Source organism: Rattus rattus, chromosome 11, assembly GCF_011064425.1.
Source record: "Rattus rattus isolate New Zealand chromosome 11, Rrattus_CSIRO_v1, whole genome shotgun sequence".
Taxonomy (NCBI): Eukaryota; Metazoa; Chordata; class Mammalia; order Rodentia; family Muridae; genus Rattus; species Rattus rattus.
The window spans coordinates 42,961,643-42,988,981 of record NC_046164.1 but is presented as its reverse complement, the minus strand read 5'-3'; the positions used below and the strand labels follow the sequence as shown (position 1 = coordinate 42,988,981).

The window sequence follows — 27,339 nt, the reverse complement described above, 5'->3', positions numbered from 1 at the left end:
CAGTTTTGTGGAACTTAAGATTTCTATTAAAAGTTTAAGGGGTTGGGGATTTAGCTCAGCCATAGAGCACTTGCGGCCCTGGGTTCGGTCCCGAGCTCCAAAAAAAGAAAAAAGAAAGTTTAATAAGCTCTTAAAGAATATTTGGGTTTGAGTCATTTTTCTGGTTTCTCACCTGCAAACATGTTTAGAAATGGTCCATGGAAACCTGGGCTTGTAAGTCTATACAGTTTTCATGAATAGACTCTGCAATCTGATGGGATATCATCAAAGCATATACCAAGCCCTACAAAGCTCTGTCTAGTTGGCTTCGTGTTGCCCTAGTTGGGGGTGCTCCTGTGATCAAGATGTTGATACTATGTCCATCCTGGTCTGTTTGTAGTTTGTTGTTACTTAAATTCCTGAGGAGCTAGGTGAGGAAGAGCCACCTTGCTCTGTGTACTCTACATTATTAGAATATTCCAAATTATATTTTAAACAGGTTAAAGAAGACCAAGTCAAACAAATGGACATAGAAAATAGCTTTATAACCAAGTGGAAAAACACTCAAGTGAGTAGTAAGAGTTAGTCTCTAAAGACTTGAAAAGAAAATTTTTGTAAATGAATTTGTTGTTTGCATTTCAAGTTCCTATTCAAAGTAAAAGAGACTGATGAAGGCGTGGGACACCACTGAAACCTGATAAATACATACAGAACATGTTAATGTAACGTTAAACACTGAGGAAACAATGACTAATATTTACTAAAACCAAAACACTCTTTGCTATGCCAGTGAGTTTCAAAGGAAGCATTTAAAGCCAAAGAAGTACTAGAATAAATTGCAAAAATCACATAGTATAGTGATTTTATCTCTTAAGACTAGGGAATCATAAATGATTTCTTATGTGCTTCTACTCTGCCTGCTCTCAGATGATTTTTTTAATGAGACCGTTTCTAAGGTGAACTGTGTCACACATATTAACCTTTGTCATTAGTCTGCTTTTCTAAATCCTGTCTTGCTTTCCTAGTCAGATTACATTGGATTTGTGTGCTCAGGATACATCTTGCTTTTCCAGGCATTCGTACATTGTTTGATGAAATCACTGGAACGACTTAAGGTTGATCATTAATCATCTTCTGGTAACTAGGAATAATAATGGATTCAGGGTTTCACTATAAATAATAGAAACGGGTCATATGTGCTCTGTTCACAATTACACTCAGATAATGAGGCATATTCCTGTTTATTAGTCAGACCCAAAGTTTGCTTCAGCCCTGAAGCATCCACTTCTAATTAAATCAGTGCAGCTATCATCCTGCATGAAGCAGGTGAGCACATGCTTAGATTCCCCTTGAACTAATACTGTGATATTAAATACTTAACAAGTGATTCCCTCTGAGTAATTTTGACTCTGAGTAATGAATGCAACCTTCAGAGATGCTAACTTTAACACTACACTAAAAATAATCTTGCTTAGTATCACTGCTTGTAATTCTCAGTTTGGGTAAATGTTATTTGGTATTGAAGTGGATCATGAACCTGAGAGAAAAATCCTTGGCAATCTAATCTCTGTTGTTACTGCCTGAATATCTGCTTGTATTTTGCAACAAAGAAGCCAGGCTTGGACACTTTGTATTTACTATAAGTAAAACTATTTATATGTATATGTGAATATGTATACATAATATATGATGGAGAAAGGCACTAAAAATAATGTAAAAATTTGGTTGTGTGTGCTTGAATCTTGCTTCAGTCTATTTTAAGCTTTGATTTTGCGGTATTATGTTAACTTTGCTCTAATTTCTTAGCTATTTGACTTTGTGGCTCACTCTATGTGTTCTGTGTGTGTGTGTGTTTTTTTTTTTTTAATTTTAACGATGTTTTGTTCTTGCTGTGATACTTATACCGACAGTGAAAAACAAAAATGTCAGCTCTATCTTTCTCCCTAGAAATTGTATGTAGAATCAAAACTGAGATAGAAACATTTGGAAATAAGCTTTTCCAGCATACAGTGACAAAATAATTAAGAGTACTTCTTCAGAGTACACTGTAAGTCTCTCTCCCACAGATTTACTTACTAGATAAATAACGGAAATTTAGCTATAGAATGATTATAGCTCAGAATATTTTTCAAATATTGTTGATATTTTAAATAGGTGTACAGTGGATTTCTGAAGGAAAAAAAAAAGATTTGTCTTAGTCCTTAGCCTGTATTTCTGATGTTTGAATGTATTGTGCTGTCCTGTTCCTCTCCTTTTTATTTGTAACTTTTTCACTTCGTCTCTGTTTCGGAATTAATGGCCCAAATAAGTATTCTTTTCTGCTTCAGGATGAATAATACACACTAAAGCTTATCCCCCCTCTCTATTCTAGTATTCTACTTTTATATTCCTTGCTAAATTACCTTCTCTGCTTATAATCTTAGTTCACCTTTGGTGCAACTTACCTCCCAATTTCCGGTGTTTGAATGTGTCACCTGCATGAAAATTTAGCAAGGCTTGTTTTGTCTTTAAGATTATGTACACATGGATTAAGGGTTTTACATATCCTGTGGCTCCTAAACTCTTGTTGTGAAATGCAGCCTACATCAATTTTAGAATCGTTGCTTCAGTGTTTGAAGACACTAAGGCCTTGAACATGGCATTAAAAGAAGTGGCATACCGTGATTGCTGTTGCTATTGATACTATTTGTTTAGACTATAAATACTAAACCCTGTCATCCGTAATCAAGCACATTTTGAAATAAATACTTAATACTGGTGAGCAGGGGAATCGGGGTAATTTATTGCTATACATGTTCATGACAAGCATTTTGTAGCTCTCAGGTGCTGTATTTGTGATGGACTGACATGTGCTGTCTTCATATCTGTCCTTTCTAGGTGTCCCAGGCTGGAGACTTGTTAATCGAAGTGTTTGCAGAAAGAAAGGAACCTGACTGTAGTATTATAATCCGGGTGAGCCCTGAGAGAGGATATGAAGAATACTGTTGGAATTCTCAGAGCTGGTGTCAACTGTCCTATTTTCCAGCATGTTTTGTGTTTTAGGCTTTCTTCAGTTCAAACAGTGACTGCTGGCAAGGTTGACCCTTCCTAACCATTTCCTCTAGGAATCTAGTATTTTAGTTTTGGGGAAGAAAACACCGTCTGCAGATTAGCTAAGATTTTTCTATAGATCTTAGAAAATGAACCTAGAACCGGTACTTGCTTCTTCCCTTCCTAAAATTGTGACATGAGACAAGTTATTTACTCTGCTTTAGTCTCTGTTTTCTTACCTATCAAATGGGTTTCTAATCTAAATGTATGTAAACACGGAGCATATTATTTTCCAAATAGCTGTTTAGTAAGTACCTATTTATATTATCCTTAATGCCTAGCCTCGGTTCTTAATCTCCAACATTTAAATTGGAATACTAGGTAACTCTTTCTTTTCTTTGAGTGGAGATAAAAATATATATTTTTTTATTGCATTCAATAAGTTGTCTTTAGGGATAATAGCAGCGATATTACATGTTCTTGCTTAGTGAGTTTTTTTTTTTTTTTTAGTGTAAAGAGTACATATTCCTCTAATTAATAGAAGTTCAGTCCATTATTATCTGTTTTAAACTCCTAAGCTGTGAAATACATTGTGACTATTAACTTAGCTAATTCCAGGGGTATCACAATATGCCATTAGCTGCCTGCTTAGAACATGGAGCTGGAACATGATCACAATGACTATGATCATATCTTGTGGGAGTCATTTTCTATTCATTAGGTACATTGTAGTTCTCATTCTGAATGTCTCACTATGCTTAACTAGATATGAGACACTCTTGTAAATTAAATTACAGATTAAATCACTCAGCAAAAGTCTATTGCTTGTGCTAGAAGATATAAAATAGTCTGCATATATGTATATATATTATAAGTCTATTTATGCACTTTAAAGTATATTTCACAGAATATATATGCATATATATTATATATACTTTTAAAGCATGTTTTAATTTTCTCTTTTTAATGGTGTTGTTCTAATTATGACAATTTGGCAAAGATCACATATTTTCTCACTGTATTTACATAAAAAACTATATAATTCTAAGTAATCTGGGAAGGCCAAATAGCAGTAACGAACTGTTCAGGGATGATCAGTATGATTTCAATATAGCTTTAAGACTGAGAAAACAGTGCTGTTATATTAATACTGTTGATTCTGAACTCAGGATCTGGAGGCATATGCCAAGTTTTAGGAAATGAAAAATGGGAATTTAAAGACATTAAGAACATAGGATGTCTCCTGAGGGGCTCTACCAGAGCCTTACTGATACAGATTAAGATGCTTGCAGCCAACCATCAGACTGAGCACAGGGACCACAATGGAGGAGTTAGAGAAAGGACTGAAGGAGCCGAAGGGGTTTGCAACCCCATAGGAAGAACAACAATATCAACCAACCAGATCCCCAGTGCTCCCAGGGACTAAACCAGCAGCCAAAGAGTACACATAGAGGGACTCATGGCTCCAGCTGCTTATATAGCAGAGGATGGAATTGTCTGGCATCAATAGGAGAAGCCCTTGGTTCTGTGAAGGCTCTTTTCCCAAGTTTAGGAGAATGCCAGGGTGTTGAGGTGGAAGTGGGTGGGTGGGAATGAGAGCATCTTCATAGAAACAGGAGGGGAGATCAGAGAGGCAGGAACTGGGAAAGGGGATAACATTTGAAATGTAAATATATAAAATATCCAATAAAAAATAATATAAAAATGAGCATAGCACAAACCTGGATCATCATAGCCCATACCAGATATTGATTACAGTGATGTTTACATTCTGTAAATTAATCCTTTTGTGGGTGTAGGGGTCAAGGCACTTCCTATTTCATATATTGGATTTCTCACTTGCTTTTAGTTCTTTAAGAAGGTGCTATATTTCTTTTTTCTTTTTCTTCTTCTTTTTTTTTTTTTTTTAATTTTTCTGTTCTGGAGGAATGGCTCAACAATTAAGAACACTGGCTGCTGTTCTATAAGACCCTAGTTTTATTCCCAGAATCCAAATGGTAGCTTATACCATCAGTAAATCCATTTCTAGGGTATCTGAAACCCTCTTGCCTCAGTTGGTTTTAGAAATGCATATGGTACGCAGATTTACATGTAGGAAAAACATACAAATCCTTAATATAAAAAAATTAAATTAAAAAATATTTTAGAGCAATGGAGATGTGAGGCATCATGAAATCTCTCACCTGCTCTTTCTCCAGCTTTACTATTGCTTCATGTTGTTACTGGATGCAGGAGTCCTTTGTAATTTTACAGTTCTTTGCTCTTCTCTGAATACAGAAGGTTTATCTTTTATTAATTAGTAATTTTCATAAATTAATCCCTGAATTTCATAACGATAGAATGACTGAGTTACCTATAATGATGTGCACACAAGTGTGCATGTACAAACACACATACACACATAGGTACACACTATACACATACCTCATACACATACACACCACTCACACATCACACACACTATACATCACATACACACACACACATACCACACACATTACACAGAAACCACACATACCACATACATACACCATACATCATATACACATCACACACACACACACATACACATACACACACACACACACACACACACACACACACTACACACCACACATCCCATACACACACACACACACACACACACACACACACACACACACACACACACACACAAGGACTGATGGGGAAATCTAAGACAACTTTTTAGATATTCATTTGCTAAGAACATGCAAACTAAGTTTCCACTGCAGTATTCTAGTTGTTAATATGTCTGCTCTTTAACACTCTCAATGAATTCTAACTAAAGAAAACAGTATTGTTTTCAATAATACACAGTCATAGTTGTTAAGTCCTAAACTAAAAAGCAACTGATAGAAACCCCAGAGTTCCAGAAAAGGTGGCATGCTTACCCGGTGGCCTCTGGCTGTGAGATGCTTGTGGGTCTGGGCCCCAGACTTGCACTGAAGAATGAAAGGACTCCTGAGATACTAACTTGAATGTACTCTGTATGGCAGTATGCTACCATCTGTCACTTGGCATGGCAGGGAACACCACAGGCACCAAAACCCTGGGGCCTCTTGGCATGACAGATACTATTTAATCATCTTCATAATATTTAGAGTCCAACCTAAATAAACCAAGTAAATCTGCACTCATGATTATAGAAAGACAAATGAAGTTTTACTGTTAGAAAATGACAAGACTTGTATGGTAGGGTTGGGTTTTGTTTTGGTTGTTGTTTTGTTTTGAGACCAAGTGCATTTCTTAAGAGGAACATAATAACTTCTTAAGAAAATAATTATCCCCAATATGTCTGTATTACAGTATCTCTTTGCTTTGATATTACAGTGTATTTTATGGAGAAACTCTCATTGTAGTGTTTTCTTTGTCCATGGAGACCCATGAGGTATAGAACTTCATTGCCTTAGCACAAGACTACTTCTGTATTAGACATCTTTGAAGATACATTCCATCTCTTACAGGTATCTCCTGTGATGGAAGCGGAAGAGTTAACGAATGATATATTAGCAATAAAAAATATTCTTCCTAAGAAAGGTGATATTTGGGCCACATTTGAAGTCATTGAAAATGAAGAGCTAGGTAAGTGGCTTTCATGCTGGAAATCCTAAAATCCCTTATCAGTGACACAGGCTTTAGGACAAGCCTGTGTCATTTGCTGTTTTTCTAAAGATTTGCATCTCATTATGAAATCTGTTCTACTTCTCTGCCCATCTTAACATATGCTATGATCACTTGAGAGTGACTTCCTGTGATGTTGGCTCATCAGAATAATTAATTCTTTCATTAACTATATAAATATAGTAGGGAGTGTTAGGTGTCTCTGTTTATGCCTCATCAAGTAATGGTTTTATTCATAAGGACAGGCAGTGTGACTTATAACAATATCCTTAATGTCACCTCACCATCACCTTATTATATCTGTGTGCTCTTTATTCAGTAAGAACAAAGAATAAATAGTAAAAGAAATTTCCCACTCCAAATCAATAATTTTGCATAGAGCAGGGACTTCTCATCTGGCTGTTTGATTTTCTCCTATCATCAATGTCTCAATTTCTCATACATCGTCACAAAGAATCATAAGAGTAAAGGGACCTTTTAAAACACCTTGACTACCCTAGTTCCCAAGTGCTGAATAAGCTTAACATTCTAATGACACAATTTGGTACTAAAGACCTATAGGACAAAAAAATAAGATGCAGAATTTCATGTACCTCGACCATCTGTCTAGCTGATATCTACTAAGGTCTTGGGACCCTTTCAAGTATAGCTGTCAAACTGCCAAAAAGAAAACCTTGCCATCCCACAAGGCTCCAGATAAATATTAAAATTCAATGTTGAACTACCCCAGGGTGCATTATTTGGAATATTGAAGTCAGCACTAGAATGTAGGGGGATAATTATGCACTCCTGCACCACTCCGTCTTGATATTTTTACTCATTTACTTTTTACATGCATAATTCCTTAAAAATTAATAGGACTTACAGGATGATATTGTCAGTAAGTCTTGTTAAGGTATTGTGTCCCTAGTGCTTGGGTGTCAATTCTTAGTATGTGCCTTCATTAGACTCTGTCCCCACTGGACAATACTGCTCTGGCAAGTGAAGCCTGTGATCTCCCAACTATGAAACTCAGCAGCCCTGCTTTCAGCATCATGGTAGCTGACGTCCTGTGCCATCGATTGCTGATGACCTTTCTTTTCTCCTATGGTGATCTCCAGGCTATTTTCAGAATACCTTCCATGGTCTTGAGTCATCAGTCACTCCATCCAGTTAATACTTTCTTTGTCTTCCTTCCATTTGTCAAGCATCATGTTTGTCCTGATGGAATTTCTTTGGTTATTCTTTCTGCTTTCATGTATTTGTTAGATTATCATGAATTCTTTATGCTTGTCTAACATTAGGAGATGGTGTTTTCCATGTATATCTTTGTGTTTGCACACATCAGCCCTTCTCCACCTGACACTTGATTACTTCCTTTGAAGTCTCAACCCAGAAAATCTCTGCAGTGGCCTGCTGTGGTGCTCATACTACATGGTTTAATAAAAGCTTCATGGTAGAAGTAGAGAATGTATCTCTTTTGTTTCATTTTGCCTCTATTTTCCTAAATAGTGCATCGTAATAGCTGTAAAGTTAAAATGTTGATAAAATAAAAAAATATAACCATAAGAATATAGCCATTTGGTTACAGTATATAACCATGTTATAGATTCTCTTGATTTTTTCTCTTAATCAAACAGGTTTAATTTTTGTCCTCATTTTATTTGTGGGTAAAAGATATCTATTGACATTATCACCAAGGTTTACTTCCATCTTCAAAATCCTCTTTTCAGTGCTTCCTCTCTCCCTAATTATTCTATCGTCTCGGCCTTCCACAAACTTTCTTCTTTCCCTCTCCCTCTCCCTCTGCCTCTCCCTCTCCCTCTCCCTCTCCCTCTGCCTCTCCCTCTCCTCTCCCTCTCCCTCTGCCTCTCTCCCTCCCTCCCTCCTTCCCTCTCTTTTCTTTTCTTTTCTTTCCTTTCCTTTCCTTTGCTTTCCTTTCCTTTCCTTTCCTTTGCTTTCCTTTCCTTCCCTTTCCTTTCCTTAAATAACCAGGGGAGCGTGCGAAGGCAGTCCCCCACTACCACAAATTATGCAGTCAAATTTCCCCCGCATTTGGAGAAATCGCAGAGGTCAGCACATCTGAAGTGCAATGGATAAGCCTTGCCCTGGAAAAGCCAGGCTTGGATAAAATATAGACATGTTCTTTGCCAGGATGGAACATTAATGCTCTCTGCTGCAGTTATTGATGGAGTCCTCATATCTATCCTGAACTTAAAGCCCTGACCTTTATTATCCACATTTATATCTGTAATCTGGTCTTCTGTGGTAGAAACAAAACAAAAAAAATCTGTTCATTTCTGCATATTCCATGCTAGGTCTCTATTATACTTCTCCAGATATTCCCAACCTCCTCGCATAAATCAATTCCACAGATTTCTGACCTACATGTAAGCTGTAATCAGACTCATTCTCTCTGTTGACTTTCTGTTCCTTGCTTTTCTGTCATTGTAACGAATATCTGTAATAAAACATCTAAAAGGAGAAGCGAATCCTTTTCTCTCACCACTCAAATGTTTCAGTTTGTCGTTGGTTGAACTTTCTCCCTTTGCTGGGCAAAAGGTCTAGGTGTGGCGTGTGGAGCAGGAAACACTTCTCATCACTTGATGAAAGGAAGAAGCAAAGAAACAACTTCAGGGTCTCAGTTTCCCCTTCAAGAGCATGCTCCAACAATCTACCACACCATCTTTTCCTTACAGAACACTTGACAAAGCTTACACCATAAGAGCATTATAGGCCTTGACCATATTTTCTTTAACATATGACATTAGGAGAACATTCAGATTCCAAGGTATAGAAGAAAAGGCCTGTTTATTTTTTTTCAATTCTATCAGCAATTACCCTGTCCCAAGCATGCTGTGGTTTTAGTACTTAACTCCAAAATCAATCATCTCTCTATATGTCCTGTACCTCTCAAAGAATTATCTGTTCAAATAGCCTTATTTAAGAAGATTTCACTTAGAATTTTGTTTTTATGAAACACATAATTCCTAGATAGAAATATGATAGGAAAAAATTTCCTTTTCCCTTATAGATACTGTGGCTTGGAAGATCTATGTACTTTTTATTAATATTTTAAATTTCTTCTCCTCATGTATATGTAAAATGCTATTAAAATACCAGATGGGATGAAGCAGGGCTTTTGCTCTCTTGAGTTTGACACTAAGAATTAGATGTAAAAATGCCAATCATTTTTGAAAACCTGTTCCACCAATGGCAGCTATTTAAGGGTAGCAGCTGTTATTTTTGATGAAAATTCAGTACCTTTCCTATTGAACTAAGTAGAGAAGGTTCATTCTTTGCACATGATTTAAACCGTTATGGCATTGTCTTTTATGAAACTGTAGAACTTCCTTTTTTAACCTGTTCTCTCTTTAGATTTATTTATTTATTTATTTATTTATTTATTTATTTATTTATTTATATCAAATGCACCAAGTAGACAATATGAAGTTCTGCTTCTAGGTTATGCCTTCCTTCTACCTAATATATGTCCTATCATATGTAATCTGCCATGCAACAAGATAGCAAGTATCCATCAGCAAACATATACATATAAGACTTTATGTTCAAATAATGTTTGATAACTCAGACCACTTTGCAGGCTTCTCATCCCTTTCTTAAATTTGCAATTTGGGTCATTTCATAATATTTGAAAACCTGTACTATCTCTTAATTTCTAACTCTATTCTTTATCTAGGATGTTGGGTCTGCAAGATCTTCATCTTCCCCAATTACTTCATAAGTGATCCTGATCAGAAAAAAGAATATTCTTAAATGTTGTGGCAAGAATTACTTATCTGCTCATTAACAAGCCTCTGTGTCTACTGTAACACATTTCAGCTATATTAAGAAAACAGTTCTGTCAATAGGAAATCTGAGTATAACTGAAGTAATGGTGGCCCTATTTAGTATAAGTTTTCTGACAGTTGGAAATCTTATCAATTTTATTCCACTGCCTATCTATCCCCTAGTCTAGCGCTAGTGTGATACCTGCCTTGCCTCATGTACTGCTCAGTCATGGTTTTTATGCATGCAGTCTTGAACCTGTTGCTGCTATTTCTTCATGTTTTACCCCAAAGGATAACGAAGTGATAGGAAGAAGGCAAACTGATTTTTCCCTCATATTGTCCAGATTCAGACTCAAAAATATATTTGTGTTTCTTCCCTTCCAAAAATTTACATATGAGAAACTATCATGGGAGATGTCCATAATTACCAAAATAAACCTAAGGATTAGATTTGAAATATCAGGGTGTACAGTCTAGTAGGTTTAGAATCTCTGGTTCTTACCTTAACTTATTAGATGACTAGGTATCTTAGTCAGGGTTTCTATTCCTGCATAAACATCATGACCAAGAATTAAGTTGGGGAGAAAAGGGTTTATTCGGCTTATACTTCCACATTGCTGTTCATCCCCAAAGGAAGTCAGGGCTGGAACTCAAGCATATCAGGAAGCAGGAGCTGATGCACAGGCCATGGAGGGATGTTACTTACTGGCTTACTTCCCCTGGTTTGCTCAGCTTGCTTTCTTATAGAACCCAAGACCACCAGCCCAAGGATGGCATCAGCCACAAGGGGCCTTCCCCCTTGATCACTAATTGAGAAAGTGCCTTACAGCTGAATCTCACAGAGGCATTTCATCAACTGAGATCCCTGTTTCTGTGATAACTCCAGCTATGTCAAGTTGACACACAAAAACAGCCAGAACACTAGGTAAAGGTAGAAGTTAGGGTAAACAAAGTTTTTTTTTACATGTAAAAAGGAAGTTTAATAGGATGGTAATAAAGAATGTCAATTTGCTAAGAGATCACATGTTTATATATGCATGCATATATATATATATATATATATATATATATGATAATAGAGTACCTGACACAGTGGCTATTCTGAAAATGACACTCCTAATGGGATCACTCCTGTCATCCTGCATTTGATTCAAACAACAGTTATGTAAAGGAAGTACTTACTATAGTTAGTTTTATATTTGGGTATATATACTTCCAACTATATTGAATTATGACTTACATAATTATACGTAATTTTTACCTTTGTCCAGTTTTTCAGAAAATATTTGAAAAAGTAAAATGAATATAGCACAAACAGTTTTCATTTTCTTATCCTTATTCTGGTTTTAAAAAGACCAATGTGTTGTTCGTCTGATAAATAATTTCTGTTAATTTATGGTCCATTGAAGTAAACTCACAATGGACTTCAGTCCTGGGATAGTTACTGAGAATCTCCTGTGTCATCATCACTGTGCTGTGTGCCTATGTATCTTTATGCTCCATTATGATAATGGGCTCTCATGGGCACAGAAGGAAGAAATGCATTTTGTTTTGTGGATATTAATATTAATATTAATCTCTCATTTGTTGACCTGCATTTATTGATGACTTCTCTCCTTTTAGATAATGTAGTTCTAGCAGAAGAGAAGGTGATGTATTTGTCTCCTACTCTTCCGTTATCAGTTTCAATGGGATGAGTCACATATAGGCACCCTTGACATATTCTTAGCATTAATAGTACTTCAACTACAACCACATTCTAGAATGTAGAATGCTGTGCAATTGGGGTCTGAAATAATTGGCTGCTGCATAGCTGCAGAGTTAGGATAGAGCTATTGTAGTATCTACTCTCCACGTTAGAATTTCTGTTCTGCCTGCTTCTTTATTCACTGATAGTCTACTATGAAAAGGTTTGCATATCCCCCAGAATATGGTCTTATTTTGCACACATCTTTATTAATGGATTCACATATTTTAATCCACAAAGAGAACTTTCTTATCAAGTATTGATAACTGTTGAAAATGTTTTGTAATATCCCATGCTAAGAAAATGTGATATGTTTCTCTAAAGCAAAATATGTAAAGATTAAGAGTCAGCAAAGAGATTTGCTTAAGACATCATTTAATTCCTCGCTTGTGACTCCTTATATAGAGCTAATTTATAATATCGCCACAAGGTTCTTATTGCTCAATAGTATTTATTTTTTTTAAAAATGTTCCCTGCAGCCGTATTTTGTGATATATTGACTCATGATGAAAATCCTAGGTATAAATTATTCACTATTATTTTTTGAAAATTATAAGATTGTAATCTTGTTGAGATAAACAAAGGGTTAATTTTTGCTTATGAATATTGGACAAGATTAAGCTACTAGTCCTTTTAAAGTTATTTAATTGCACATGCTACAATGCAAATTCAGAAAATTTATCTAAATTAAAAACAGACTAAGACATACTTATTTTAGTAAACAAGGTTTTATCTTTTCTTTTTCTTTTTTTCTTTTTTTCTGGAGCTGGGGACGGAACCCAGGGCCTTGCGCTTGCTAGGCAAGCGCTCTACCACTGAGCTGAATTCCCAACCCCAACAAGGTTTTATCTTAAAGGGAACATTTCTAAATTTTAGAAGCTGTCTCTTTTTTAAGATTTTATACACACACACACACACACACACACACACACACACACACACACACACACTGTAGGTGTCTTCAGACACACCAGAAGAGGGCATCAGATCCCATTACAGATGGGTTATAAGCCACCATGTGGTTACTGGGAATTGAACTCAGGTCTCCGGAAGAGCAGTCAGTGCTCTTAACCACTGAGCCATCTCTGAAGCCCCCTAGCATTTCTAAATTTTAAAGCAGCAGATTCATAGATTTATACAATAAGTTGGATGGAGGGTGTCACTTATCTAGGTATTTGGGGCTCTTGTTTGTAATTCTAGTTTTGTTACAGCTTAATGAAAAATGTTTGAATTGTTGCATATATATCTTTGCCTCGGATGTTTTAAAACTTGTAATTATTACATACGTCTCTTGTAATGACTTGGTTTGTGTTTGCAGAGCGTCCACTTCACTATACAGAGAATGTGTTGGAGCAGGTGCTTCAGTGGAGTTCATTAGCTGAACCCGGTTCTGCTTATCTTGTGGTGAAGAGGTTCTTAACCATTGACACAATTAAGCAGTGCAGAGGTAAGCAGGCTTCCTTTACTTTGCGAAGGTGGTTAAAAGTTCAAGTGGCTTACGAGTAGTTATTAAGACACATGTGGTGTTAGAAATGGAATCAAATACAGAATCTGATTTCGTAGAACTGTGTGTCAGTTTAGTGTGTAGCGCTGTGGGGGCAGCTGGTGCATCTGATGTTCCATGTTAATGTTCTGGAGGGAATGCCTCATATTTCTAAGGTTAGTTTGTGCTTATAAATGTTCCAATTTTTTGTATTTTGGTAAGTCTTCTTAATAATGCTGGCATTCTTGGCCCTTTGAGAACCACAAGCTAACTAGCCTCTAAAACTGTGTGTGTGTGTGTGTGTGTGTGTGTGTGTGTGTGTGTGTGTGTGCGGTATAAGTCTCAATGTTATTTTAATGACATTAGAAATCAAATAAGCACAGAAGCAGGGACATACCATTTAACATGAAAGAATGGAACCACACTGCAGACAGAGCTCAACAAGAGGTCAGCTAGCACAGAAAATCAGAGAGAATAGTCTATCAGCATGGATGTCAAAAGCTTGATTCTGAAACTTTTATTTTGTTGAGTTGTCATGAATTGACAGCTTAGAACAGCATTTCTGCTGCTCTAATCTATAAACGGTTCAGATATATTGAGGTCTGTTAATACGAACTTGCCTATTACTTTAATATGTAATATCAATAATGCCTGTTATTATTTATCGTTCATATACCATTAACCAAGAACTACATACCAGGAGTCATTTACCCTTTTAAAATTTGTTTATTTACTATTTAACCATGAATATAGTATATTAGATCAAGTCCATCTACCCTTTCCTCCCACTCAATTTGTCTTTTTTCTCACTGCTTAGACTGGTTTGAGTGAAAATATGTTTTATGCTTGCTTAGATTTGGTGAACTCTTTGGAAAGAATTAGAAGGAGGAGCCTTGTTGGAGGAGATGTGTCTCTAGGAATAGGCTTTGAGATTTCAAATGTCCAGTAGGCCAAGTCTCTCTTGACCTACTGCCTTCACACCAGAATGTAGCTCTCAGACTCCAGCAACACGCCACCATACTCCCTGCCATCATGATAGTGGTCTAACCCTCTGAAGGTGTAAGGAAGTCCTGCTCTCTCTGCCTCCCTCTGCCCACCCTGCTCTGTTAATCCACCGAATCCATTTAATGCTGCCTATATGTATTTAGATGTGGGAACATCCACTATCTCATGGCTAGACTCTCAGGACTTGCATCCCTGAAACTGACTCTTCCAATAGCTCCTTAGACAGAGGTAGGACTACTTCCTCATCTGTGCCGGGGTTTTGTCTGGTTTGTCTCTTTGGCAAGTGTTGTCCATGCAGTACCAGCTATGATTGTATGTGTTCAAATGCATGTTCATGTCCAGGAAATACTGCTTTGCTGCACACGTCCACCTTCTGCCTTTCTGTTCCACTCTGCTACTGATCCCTGAGCCTTGAGAGGGAGGAGTGTGATATTGGAGTCTCATTTGGAGCTGCACACTCTGCTGTCTCTAATTCTCTATACAGTGACCTATTACCAGTCTCTATTAATTGGCACCTACTGCAAAAAGACACTTCTTTGCTGAGGCTTGAGAGCTGCATTAATCTGTGAGCATAAAGATACGAACTTAAGCAATTTATTCCTGTGTCCAGTTAATATCATCATAATGCTAGGTTCTGCTCTAGGGTCTTTGTAATGCTTTCTTTTTTCTTTTAGAAGTCTGTGTCAATTTTCATGTTATTCCATTTTACAAGTGAAAACTAGAGAATGTAATTTGTCTCACATTCCACAGTTAATAAATACTATTTTTTAAAAATAAAATGGTCTATTGTTTAAACGTTTCAAAAATTCAAATTAGAAGGGGGGGTTGGTGAGAGAGCTCTGAGATGCTGTGGACATGCTCAATGTGATTGCATACTCTGAAATTCTCATCAATCAGTGAGTTAATTTTACCAAAGTTTACTATGATAATTTCTAATTTCATAGTACTGTTTTTTGTTTTATTCTATCTCATATTATTTTTATCAAATTTATTCTTTACTTTCTGTCATCTAAGCAAATGCAGACTATTTTTAGTACAGAATCATAGCCTTCTACAGCATTTATCTTATTTTAAATCCATTTACTATCCCCATGTTCCTTTGAACCCCATCCTGCTCGCACCTGATCATGAGAATGCAACAGACATTCACGTTGCAGATGGGTTTTCTCAGCTAGAAGAAATCATGACCCCCACCCCACCCCCACATACATGCACATACTCCAGGGACATGTAGGTCTGTGTGTAGATCTGTCAGAGTCTCAAAAAGAAGGAGTGTAAGGAGGTAAAAGATTCTGAATTTAGTTTCTGGATTCTACTAGTGATTCTGAAAAGCACAGCGCAGGTCTGTATAATTTATTTTCTAGGTTAAATGGCACTGATCTCAGTGTAGAACATCAGTGGAGTATCTTTTAGCTGTTTTTAGCTATTGTTTTATATGTTTTATTCTTTGGAAAGTGGAGCAATGAAAATATGTTAGAAAAGCTTGAATTAGCATTTGTAGATTAGCCTTAAATCTTCCCAGGATTTGCAAGATCATGGGTTTTATTTCTAGACCCCTCAAAAATTTAAATATCAAAGAAAAAGTATTTTCCCTGTGAATCATCTCCTTTTAATATCATGATACATATCTGGTCACTTCCCTGTTTTAAATAGAAATAAATTTTCTTTTGTATCCAGTATTATCCTTTCAGTGATAATCTTCTTATAATGTTGTCTAGTTATCTAAATACAAAGTTGTTTAAAATTTATACCTATATGCAATATCTTAGCTGTTGATTGATTACTAATATCCTGACCATGTATTTATAAAAATACAAGGAACTAAAGGATAAAACTTATGATAGGTCTTGTGCACATTGTGATGGGATCTCCCAAGCAGGACTACCTTTCATGGATGTTCAGTTATGCAAAAAATCAGGATGGTGCCGATTTAGTTGATTAAGAAAAACATTAAGAAAGTCAGTGTTGTGATCTGCTAAGCCCCAGATATTCCTCTGTACCATCCTGATGGGTTTGAATCAGTACTGTTCCCAGGTCATCCTCAATATCCCCTGTACCTACTGAGGAATTCAACTAGAGGAGAGAAAGCATTCCACAGGTGGTATTTTTTATTATACTTTTTATTATTTAAAATGACTTTTAAGTTAAAATGTCTTGATAGTATTCCCCCTTTTCCCTAAGTACTTCAGATTCTCCCCTGTTCCCTGCCCAGCAGCTGTTGGAAAACAAAGAAAAATCCAATAGAACAACTAGAAAACAAAACAATCCTTGTCCCTCTACACGGTAACAAATAAAAGAATATGTGCATGCGGCACACAGACACACACACACACACACACACACACACACACACACACACACACACACACACACACACACACACAGTGTAGTTCATTATAGTTAACTACTCCTGAACATGGGGTCTAGCCTGGAGTGGTTGTTATATCCAGTGTTTCAACATTGAAGAAAACATATTTCCCCTACTAGTCGATATAGATGACAGTTCAATGGTTTGTCTTGTCCTTCTTATTAGCTGAGTTTTCATCAATCCATTTTCTTTTTTCAGAAAATTGATTGAAACATTCTTTCTGAGTAGAATGTTAACAAACTTTCATGTTAGCCTAATATTTCCTGTACTCATCTTACAAGGGTGGAAGCTGCAAAATAAATCTCTACTTCCAAATTGTCCCTACTTCATTCACAAGAGAATTGGCAACATTCATTCTTCCAAGAATTAATCTATATCCCACAATGTGAATGAGATGCTAGAGAAACACAATAAGTAATCATTTGATGCAATCATTTTCTATTAGTAGTTGTATTCTGGGCTCCAAATAGGAAGAATAAACTGCTTAAAAGAAGTTACTTTTTATTCCATGAATGTTCCACTAATGTTTTAAAAGAGTTTGACTGAAACTAAGATTTTTAAAGCAGAACAACCTCTTTTATTATAGTTATTTGTACATGTATTACAAGTTGGAATTGTCTTTTTTAAATTGGCTGTAGACATTTTAAAAGGTCTGTTTCTTAAGTAATGATTTTCAGCAATGAATATGTCTTTCAGTAACCTTGACTTTCTTAATATCTTTTATACTATGTGATAGATTAGGGGTGTGTTAGGTACTCAGACTCCTGGGTGTCTGTACTGACCAATATCTCTTAAATCAGAGTGGCAGAGTAGAATTATTATGCTATTTGTCATATCCACTACACCCAACAATTTGATTCTAAAGAAAAGTAGTGTAAGCAAAGCCAATGTAATTTCAATGACAATTTATTAGAAAAAAACCTTCACTTAAGAAAAACTCATTCTTAAAAGCACTGAAGGAACGGTAGTAAAGATCATTTTCTCATTCTTTTTTGATAAAAATCTTTTTTATTATACATGACTATAAAGTTAATATGTAAATAGATACATAAACATACTTCTTAAGGTTTTAAAATTCTTAGTGACCAAGTAGATATCAGCGCTTTGAGAACAAGGTTAAATATATGTAACCACATTTTCTCTAAACAACAGATAGCTCACATTTTACCATCTTGTTGAAACAAAGTTGACACAGAACATGCTTAGCGTGAGACCCTGACTTCAATCTATAGTAACTTTAAGGAGTTTCACAAAAATATCACTTGTAAAAAATCTCTTCTTCCCAAAGTATTTCACCTTCACTGTCTATCTCTTTAGTAGCTGCCATTCATTCCTAGATATATGGGTGTGTGTGTGCCTTGAGTCGTATTGATTCTATGACAGTTTCCTCCTTGTTTTATGGTGTAAGCATGTGTTTGGTGATATTTGAAATCGTCCTCCCATGGCTTCCTAACTTCAGAACTTTATTGTACAATATATGCTCTATTTTAAGAATTTAATTTCCTCAGCTGTCCTACTTTACTCAAACTATTTAAAATGTACTTATCATAAGTAGGAATTAATGTTACAGGCATACAGCATTTAATTAACTGCTCATTCATTTAAGGTAATGAGATCATGTAGTTTTAATAAGTAGTTTTTATACAGTGTACTTCTATACAAGTACATGGAATAAATATTTCTTGCTGCTGCTTAAAACAACCTTGTTTGTTCAGGAACAGCATTTCATTGCTGAGAATCTAGTGTCATAGGGATTGTAGTTATCAGTTAATTAACTTGAAAAGAAAGGTAACAATAATTTATTTCCTCCCTAGAGACTAAAGTTGAAACATTGAGATAAAGAGAATAAAACTTCATTTAAGTTGCTATTTAGACTTTATCATAGCAATTGTTATAAGACCATCTTTTATTTCATTTCCTTCATACTAAGTGCCTGACTCTGTATCAAAAGTGAAATCTAGATTTAGCCTTATGTAATCTTCCAAAAATATATATTTTTACATTGCTGAATCATATTCTATCATAAACTTCTTTTAAATTAGTCCAACAAAATTTTACAAGAAAGACTCAAATCGTAATGATCTAAATAGGTATCTGTGTATGTTTGTATATTTATATTGTTGTACATGCAGAGGCCTTTAGAATACATTCATCTTAGAATTAAGCAATCCAAATATAATAGCTTTTGACAAATTTATACTTAAACACTTAAAACCTTTATTGTCAGTGCACTTAAGAAAATCACAGCAAAACTAGGAGTATGTATCATAATCCAATTGAAATTACTTGTGTTCCACTCTCATAACTTTTTGCTGAAATACACACACACACACACACACAATTATACACACTTATAATTACACACATACACACACACACACACACACACACACATACACACATTCAATCACACAAGTTTGAAGAATCAACCTAACAAACTTCAAGAGAGGAAGTATTGCTTTGAAACTATATGATAATGGTCCTTTCTAGTCACTGTAGACTGTGAACGTCCAGATACTTTCTGATGGACAAATTCTATAGGGAGGAAGCCAACCAATAATTTTATTAGCTCTGTTTTGTATAGAAATCTACATCATGAAATTTAAATGATTGTTAAGCATCATCCTTACGCAGAGGGAAGAAAAATCTCTAGATCTCCAAAACCTATTCATTATATGATTACAAATACAAAATGTAGTAAATGACTGTTGTGGTCCAAAGTGTTTGTGTAGTGCTCTCGAGCACGTAAAACAAGTCTCACTACATCACCATTGATTGGCAGCATGGGATGTCTCCCACTGAGGAAAATGTTTCGGTATAGGAAATAGAGTTCTATGTTGCATGCTAAGACATATAAATTCTAATTGTAGTTTTTTTATTTGTCAGATATCCATAATAAGCCACATGTTTCACATTTATAAATTTGATAGCATTACATTTATTATTTAAGCTGTTTGATACTCGCAGTAGGTACAATATGTAACACTTTCAAAATGTTAAAGGAGTATTTATACCATTGTATTAGGAATGTGTTGAAAATTATACCCTAATTTAATGTTTAAATATACATCATTTGATGTGCTGGATATATTTTGGAAACAGTTTACTGTGATTCTGTGTAATAGTAAATACAGAATAGTAAACACAATAAAGCATTTTTTTCCATTCTGCAATTATAACTGATGGTATAAATTTGAAAAATCTTTCTGGCAAAAATAGCCTAGCCAGTCATATTCCAGTACTATTTTATTTATAATTTGGATGTCCATATGTAATTTAACTATAGAATTATATGATTTTTGAAGCAAGTAACTGACAGGAGAATAGATTCTAGGCATGGCATCATATCACTATAGTTCCAGGTCCTTAATACACATGCAAGAGAATCATAAGTTTGAGAAGATGATTCAAAAATATTTCAGACCGGGGTGATATTTAGTATCCTAAGAAATAGTTTCTTTTCCTTAATATCAAAATATTTATACATGCTAATCTTAATTTTTTAATCTTTTAATTTTAATCTTTTTTCTTTTCTAAAGATAAATAATCTTCATGGGTTAATGATAAAAAAGAGGAAATATAGTATGTTAGGTAATGTACCCAGGTTAATTTTTCCTCACTTGTAGAACTACATTTTACTAAAATAATTTTGAAGGAATGCTACACTATAAAAGGAATAGATCACTAGCCCTCATATCTCTATATTATAAGAAATACACAAGTACTATGAAACTGATATCCAAAAAAGGGAAAATGAGTAATTTTGAAGTTGGTGTTTTGGATAATATCCTACAAATGTTGGCCAAATGACTTGGACATGATTAATTTTCAGTGTGTGGTGGGAGGGATCACTTATAGGTGCAGCACCTGTTGTGTTTTTTGGCATTTCAGCATTTGTGTATGGAGAGCTTCAAGACAGCATCTTTGTTTTTTAAATTATGTCCAGGCTTCAGGAAATGGTCTTTATCAACAAGAACAGAGACATATATAGGCCATTAGTAGTTACGCACAAATGAATAGCCCAGCATAATTTGTTTTCTTACCTGCACGTTGTAAAGAATAGGTCTGTTTGCGACTTACAGAGTCTTATATGAGATTGTGTGTTGTAGAGCTGCATTTACTATGTACTAATAGTGAGCCACATTCTGTTCTTGTTTTTTTCCTTTACCCACATAAATTTGAGAATGCTACTCTTGCATGTAACATTTCATCTATTTCTCCTACTGAGTTTGAGAGTTAGTCACTAGTAGTTACTAGATTACCCATGGAGAAACTATAAAGTATGGAGACATTATTTATAGCTCCATCAGGAGACCTTCTAGTGAATGGAGAGAAAGCATTAGAATCAAGACTTTTAATCTAGTCTACCTTTAACCCTTGTAGCCCTGAAATCAAGAATAAATCTGACAGTGGGTTTTTAGTCATAGATACAATCTATAAGTTATCAGAATTACTTCCTCTCTCCACTTCTGGCTCTCTGCAAAACAAGAATTCTGTTAGTGTTAAGGAATGCCAGTTAGGATGGAGTATTTTTATATAAAAACATGAATCAAAGGGTTTGTGAATCTTTGACAGAGAGCATGATATATCTGCTTGCCTTGAGCATATCATCTACTCTGTTTTGTTATGTGCATGCATTCGTTTTGTTTGTTTTTTGCAGCAGAGAGCATTGAACTCTGCCTTTGGGGCAGAAGCTGTGCTCTGGCTCTTACCCCTGATTCTTGAGTTTTCCCAATTGTAAAATAGTAACTCAATAGGATTAGAGGAAAGCATTTGCTCTCTTACCTGAAGTGGTAGCTAAATAGGTTTCATAAAGCTATAAGTAGCCATGCGTGAGAGGCAGTAAAGGTAATAGCAATAGCATGTTGGAATTTGATTAGAGAAAAACAAATATTAAATGAGGTAGTGCTTGTTAGTTAGTGTATGCTCTGGGTCCATCTCTGAAAGATTTAGTGTTTTAGAGAGTGCTTTGACTCTTCAGACCTGTTGCTCTAACAAAGGTGAGTTCCATTTCCCCTTGTTGATTTGTACTTAGCAATTTCTTCCATTAGAATAAATCTATAGGTTGGCAAAATCCTTGGTCCTGTGGAGGCTCAATGACCCAGCATAGGAGAATGCTAGGGCACCAAGTAGGAATAGATGGTAGGTGGGGCAGCAATCTCATAAAAGCAGGGGGAGAGGGATGGGATAGGGGGTTTGTGGAGGGGAAACTGGGAAGGGGGATAACATTTGAAATTTAAGTAAATAAAAGAATATAAAAACGAACAATTCTGTACAATAGCTACCCAGTTGAAAGTCTGTATATACATAAGCTTTCAATTGAAAGTACATGTGTACACAAAACCATTTCTTTCTTTCCAACTCAATTTTCATGTTTTTGCTTCATGCAACACTTCCTATACTTAGAAGTGTCTATAACATCTGGCCTACTGTTCATACTCTGGCTCACACTTATGTGAAATCTCATTTCTGATTAGATAAACAGAATCCATTGAAAGTTGAATGAGCACCCAGTGAGGGGCATGGCTACACTGATCGCCCAGGTGTTACTAAAAATTTCAGTGCTCTGAAGTCAAATGAGTCACAGGAAGCATCATTGATTGTCCTAGGGGGGAATTCAAGGCTTGCAGGCTTGTAGGTAAGCCACAACAAAAACTTGTGGACACGTGGAAGTGGATTTATTCTCAGTGTTATATTACTATATTTTATTTTATTTTATTTATTTTTTTTATTAACTTGAGTATTTCTTATTTACATTTCGAGTGTTATTCCCTTTCCCAGTTTCCGGGCCAACATCCCCCTAACCCCTCCCCCTCCCCTTCCTTATGGGTGTTCCCCTCCCCATCCTCCCCCCATTGCCGCCCTCCCCCCCAAAAATCACGTTCACTGGGGGTTCAGTCTTAGCAGGACCAAGGGCTTCCCCTTACATTGGTGATCTTACTAGGATATTCAATGCTACCTATGAGGTCAGAGTCCAGGGTCAGTCCATGTATAGTCTTTGGGTAGTGGCTTAGTCCCTGGAAGCGCTGGGTGCTTGGCATTGTTGTTCATATGGGGTCTCGAGCCCCTTCAAGCTCTTCCAGTTCTTTCTCTGATTCCTTCAACGGGGGTCCTGTTCTCAGTTTAGTGTTTTGCTGCTGGCATTCGACTCTGTATCTGCTGTATTCTGGTTGTGTCTCTCAGGAGAGATCTACATCCGGCTCCTGTCTGCCTGCACTTCTTTGCTTCATCCATCTTGTCTAATTGGGTGGCTGTATGTGTATGGGCCACATGTGTGGCAGGCTCTGAATGGGTGTTCCTTCTGTGTCTGTTTTAATCTTTGCCTGTCTATTCCCTGCCAAGGGTATTCTTGTTCCCCTTTTAAAGAAGGAGTGAAGCATTCACATTTTGATCATCCGTCTTGAGTTTCATTTGTTCTAGGCATCTAGGGTAATTCAAGCATTTGGGCTAATAGGTACTTATCAATGAGTGCATACCATGTGTGTTTTTCTGTGATTGGGTTACCTCACTTAGGATGATATTTTCCAGTTCCAACCATTTGCCTATGAATTTCATAAAGGCATTGTTTTTTGTTTTTGTTTTTTTATTAACTTGAATATTTCTTCTATACATTTCGAGTGTTATTCCCTTTCCCGGTTTCCGGGCAAACATCTCCTTCCCCCCTCCCCTTCCTTATGGGTGTTCCCTCCCCACCCCCCCATTGCCGCCTCCCCAACAGTCTAGTTCACTGGGGGTTCAGTCTTAGCAGGACCCAGGGCTTCCCCTTCCACTGGTGCTCTTACTAGGATATTCATTGCTACCTATGAGGTCAGAGTCCAGGGTCAGTCCATGTATAGTCTTTAGGTAGTGGCTTAGTCCCTGGAAGCTCTGGTTGCTTGGCATTGTTGTACATATGGCGTCTCAAGCCCCTTCAAGCTCTTCCAGTTCTTTCTCTGATTCCTTCAACTGGGGTCCTATTCTCAGTTCAGTGGTTTGCTGCTGGCATTCGCCTCTGTATTTGCTGTATTCTGGCTGTGTCTCTCAGGAGCGATCTACACTTCTGCACTTCTTTGCTTCATCCATCTTATCTAATTGGGTGGCTGTATATATATGGGCCACATGTGGGCAGGCTCTGAATGGGTGTTCCTTCTGTGTCTGTTTTAATCTTTGCCTGTCTATTCCCTGCCAAGGGTATTCTTGTTCCCCTTTTAAAGAAGAAGTGAAGCATTCACATTTTGATCATCCGTCTTGAGTTTCATTTGTTCTCGGCATCTAGGGTAATTCAAGCATTTGGGCTAATAGCCACTTATCAATGAGTGCATACCATGTATGTCTTTCTGTGATTGGGTTAGCTCACTCAGGATGATATTTTCCAGTTCCAACCATTTGCCTACGAATTTCATAAAGTCGTTGTTTTTGATAGCTGAGTAATTCCATTGTGTAGATGTACCACATTTTCTGTATCCATTCCTCTGTTGAAGGGCATCTGGGTTCTTTCCAGCTTCTGGCTATTATAAATACGGCTGCGATTAACATAGTGGAGCACGTGTCTTTTTTATATGTTGGGGCATCTTTTGGGTATATGCCCAAGAGAGGTATAGCTGGATCCTCAGGCAGTTCAATGTCCAATTTTCTGAGGAACCTCCAGACTGATTTCCAGAATGGTTGTACCAGTCTGCAACCCCACCAACAATGGAGGAGTGTTCCTCTTTCTCTGCATCCTCGCCAGCATTTGCTGTCACCTGAGTTTTTGATCTTAGCCATTCTCACTGGTGTGAGGTGAAATCTCAGGGTTGTTTTGATTTGCATTTCCTGATGACTAAAGATGTTGAACATTTCTTTTAGGTGTTTCTCAGCCATTCGCATTCCTCAGCTGTGAATTCTTTGTTTAGCTCTGAACCCCATTTTTAATAGGGTTATTTGTCTCCGTGGTCTAACTTTTTGAGTTCTTTGTATATTTTGGATATAAAGGCCTCTATCTGTTGTAGGATTGGTAAAGATCTTTTCCCAATCTGTTGGTTGCCGCTTTGTCCTAACCACAGTGTCCTTTGCCTTACAGAAGCTTTGCAGTTTTATGAGATCCCATTTGGTTTCATTCTTGATCTTAGAGCATAAGCCATTGGTGTTTTGTTCAGGAAATTTTTCCAGTGCCCATGTGTTCAGATGCTTCCTAGTTTTTCTTCTATTAGTTTGAGTGTGTATGGTTTGATGTGGAGGTCCTTGATCCACTTGGACTTAAGCTTTGTACAGGGTGATAAGCATGGATCAATCTGCATTCTTCTACATGTTGACCTCCAGTTGAACCAGCACCATTTGCTGAAAATGCTATCTTTTCTCCATTGGATGGATTTGGCTCCTTTGTCAAAAATCAAGTGACCATAGGTGTGTGGGTTCATTTCTGGGTCTTCAATTCTATTCCATTGGTCTATCTGTCTGTCTCTGTACCAATACCATGCAGTTTTTATCACTATTGCTCTGTAATACTGCTTGAGTTCAGGGATAGAGATTCCCCTGAAGTCCTTTTTATTGAGGATAGTTTTAGCTATCCTGGGTTTTTGTTATTCCAGATGAATTTGCAAATTGTTCTGTCTAACTCTTTGAAGAATTGGATTGGTATTTTGATGGGGATTGCATTGAATCTGTAGATCGCTTTTGGTAAAATGGCCATTTTTACTATATTAATCCTGCCAATCCATGAGCATGGGAGATCTTTTTCCATCTTCTGAGGTCTTCTTCAATTTCTTTCTTCAGAGTCTTGAAGTTCTTATTGTACAGATCTTTTACTTGCTTGGTTAAAGTCACACCGAGGTACTTTATATTATTTGGGTCTATTATGAAGGGTGTCGTTTCCCTAATTTCTTTCTCGGCTTGTTTCTCTTTTTTTGTAGAGGAAAGCTACTGATTTATTTGAGTTAATTTTATACCCAGCCACTTTGCTGAAGTTGTTTATCAGCTTTAGTAGTTCTCTGGTGGAACTTTTGGGATCACTTAAATATACTATCATATCATCTGAAAATAGTGATATTTTGACTTCTTCTTTTCCGATCTGTATCCCCTTGACCTCCTTTTGTTGTCTGATTGCTCTGGCTAGAACTTCAAGAACTATACTGAATAAGTAGGGAGAGAGTGGGCAGCCTTGTCTAGTCCCTGATTTTAGTGGGATTGCTTCAAGTTTCTCTCCATTTAGTTTAATGTTAGCAACTGGTTTACTATATATGGCTTTTTACTATGTTTAGGTATGGGCCTTGAATTCCTATTCTTTCCAGGACTTTTTATCATGAAGGGGTGTTGAATTTTTTGTCAAATGCTTTCTCAGCATCTAATGAAATGATCATGTGGTTTTGTTCTTTCAGTTTGTTTATATAATGGGTCACGTTGATGGTTTTCCGTATATTAAACCATCCCTGCATGCCTGGGATGAAGCCTACTTGATCATGGTGGATTATTGTTTTGATGTGCTCTTGGATTCGGTTTGCCAGAATTTTGTTGAGTATTTTTGCGTCGATGTTCATAAGGGAAATTGGTCTGAAGTTCTCTTTCTTTGTTGGGTCTTTGTGTGGTTTAGGTATAAGAGTAATTGTGGCTTCATAGAAGGAGTTCGGTAGTGCTCCATCTGTTTCAATTTTGTGGAATAGTTTGGATAATATTGGTATGAGGTCTTCTATGAAGGTCTGATAGAATTCTGCACTAAACCCGTCTGGACCTGGGCTCTTTTTGGTTAGGAGACCTTTAATGACTGCTTCTATTTCCTTAGGAGTTATGGGGTTGTTTAACTGGTTTATCTGTTCCTGATTGAACTTCGGTACCTGGTATCTGTCTAGGAAATTGTCCATTTCCTGTAGATTTTCAAGTTTTGTTGAATATAGGCTTTTATAGTAAGATCTGATGATTTTTTGAATTTCCTCTGAATGTGTAGTTATGTCTCCCTTTTCATTTCTGATTTTGTTACTTTGGACACCCTCTCTGTGTCCTCTCGTTAGTCTGGCTAAGGGTTTATCTATCTTGTTATTTTCTCAAAGAACCAACTTTTGGTTCTGTTGATTCTTTCTATGGTTCTTTTTGTTTCTACTTGGTTGATTTCAGCTCTGAGTTTGATTATTTCCTCCCTTCTACTCCTCCTGGGTGTATTTGCTTCTTTTTGTTCTAGAGCTTTTAGGTGTGCTGTCAAGCTGCTGACATATGTTCTTTCCTGTTTCTTTCTGCAGGCACTCTGTGCTATGAGTTTTCCTCTTAGCACAGCTTTCATTGTGTCCCATAAGTTTGGGTATGTTGTACCTTCATTTTCATTAAATTCTAAAAAGTTTTTAATTTCTTTCTTTATTTCTTCCTTGACCAG

At 36.5% G+C, this 27,339-nt stretch overlaps 1 protein-coding gene and 1 non-coding gene across 3 annotated transcripts in view; one reads left to right on the top strand and one right to left on the bottom strand.

The window, feature by feature from the left end:
* Arap2 (ArfGAP with RhoGAP domain, ankyrin repeat and PH domain 2) overlaps window positions 1–27,339 on the top strand; it is a 131,728-nt gene that overhangs the window by 80,514 nt on the left and 23,875 nt on the right. The window contains exons 17-21 of one of the 2 annotated variants that reach the window (XM_032915862.1): window positions 479–547; window positions 1,053–1,094; window positions 2,857–2,931; window positions 6,495–6,612; window positions 13,487–13,615. In XM_032915862.1, coding sequence (XP_032771753.1) covers window positions 479–547; window positions 1,053–1,094; window positions 2,857–2,931; window positions 6,495–6,612; window positions 13,487–13,615 — 433 coding nt within the window. The remainder of the gene's footprint in view (window positions 1–478; window positions 548–1,052; window positions 1,095–2,856; window positions 2,932–6,494; window positions 6,613–13,486; window positions 13,616–27,339) is intronic. The other variant, XM_032915864.1, reaches the window with a different exon arrangement.
* Window positions 8,623–8,792, bottom strand: LOC116912961. Its single transcript, XR_004389528.1, has one exon. It is a non-coding gene; the product is annotated as a U1 spliceosomal RNA (small nuclear RNA).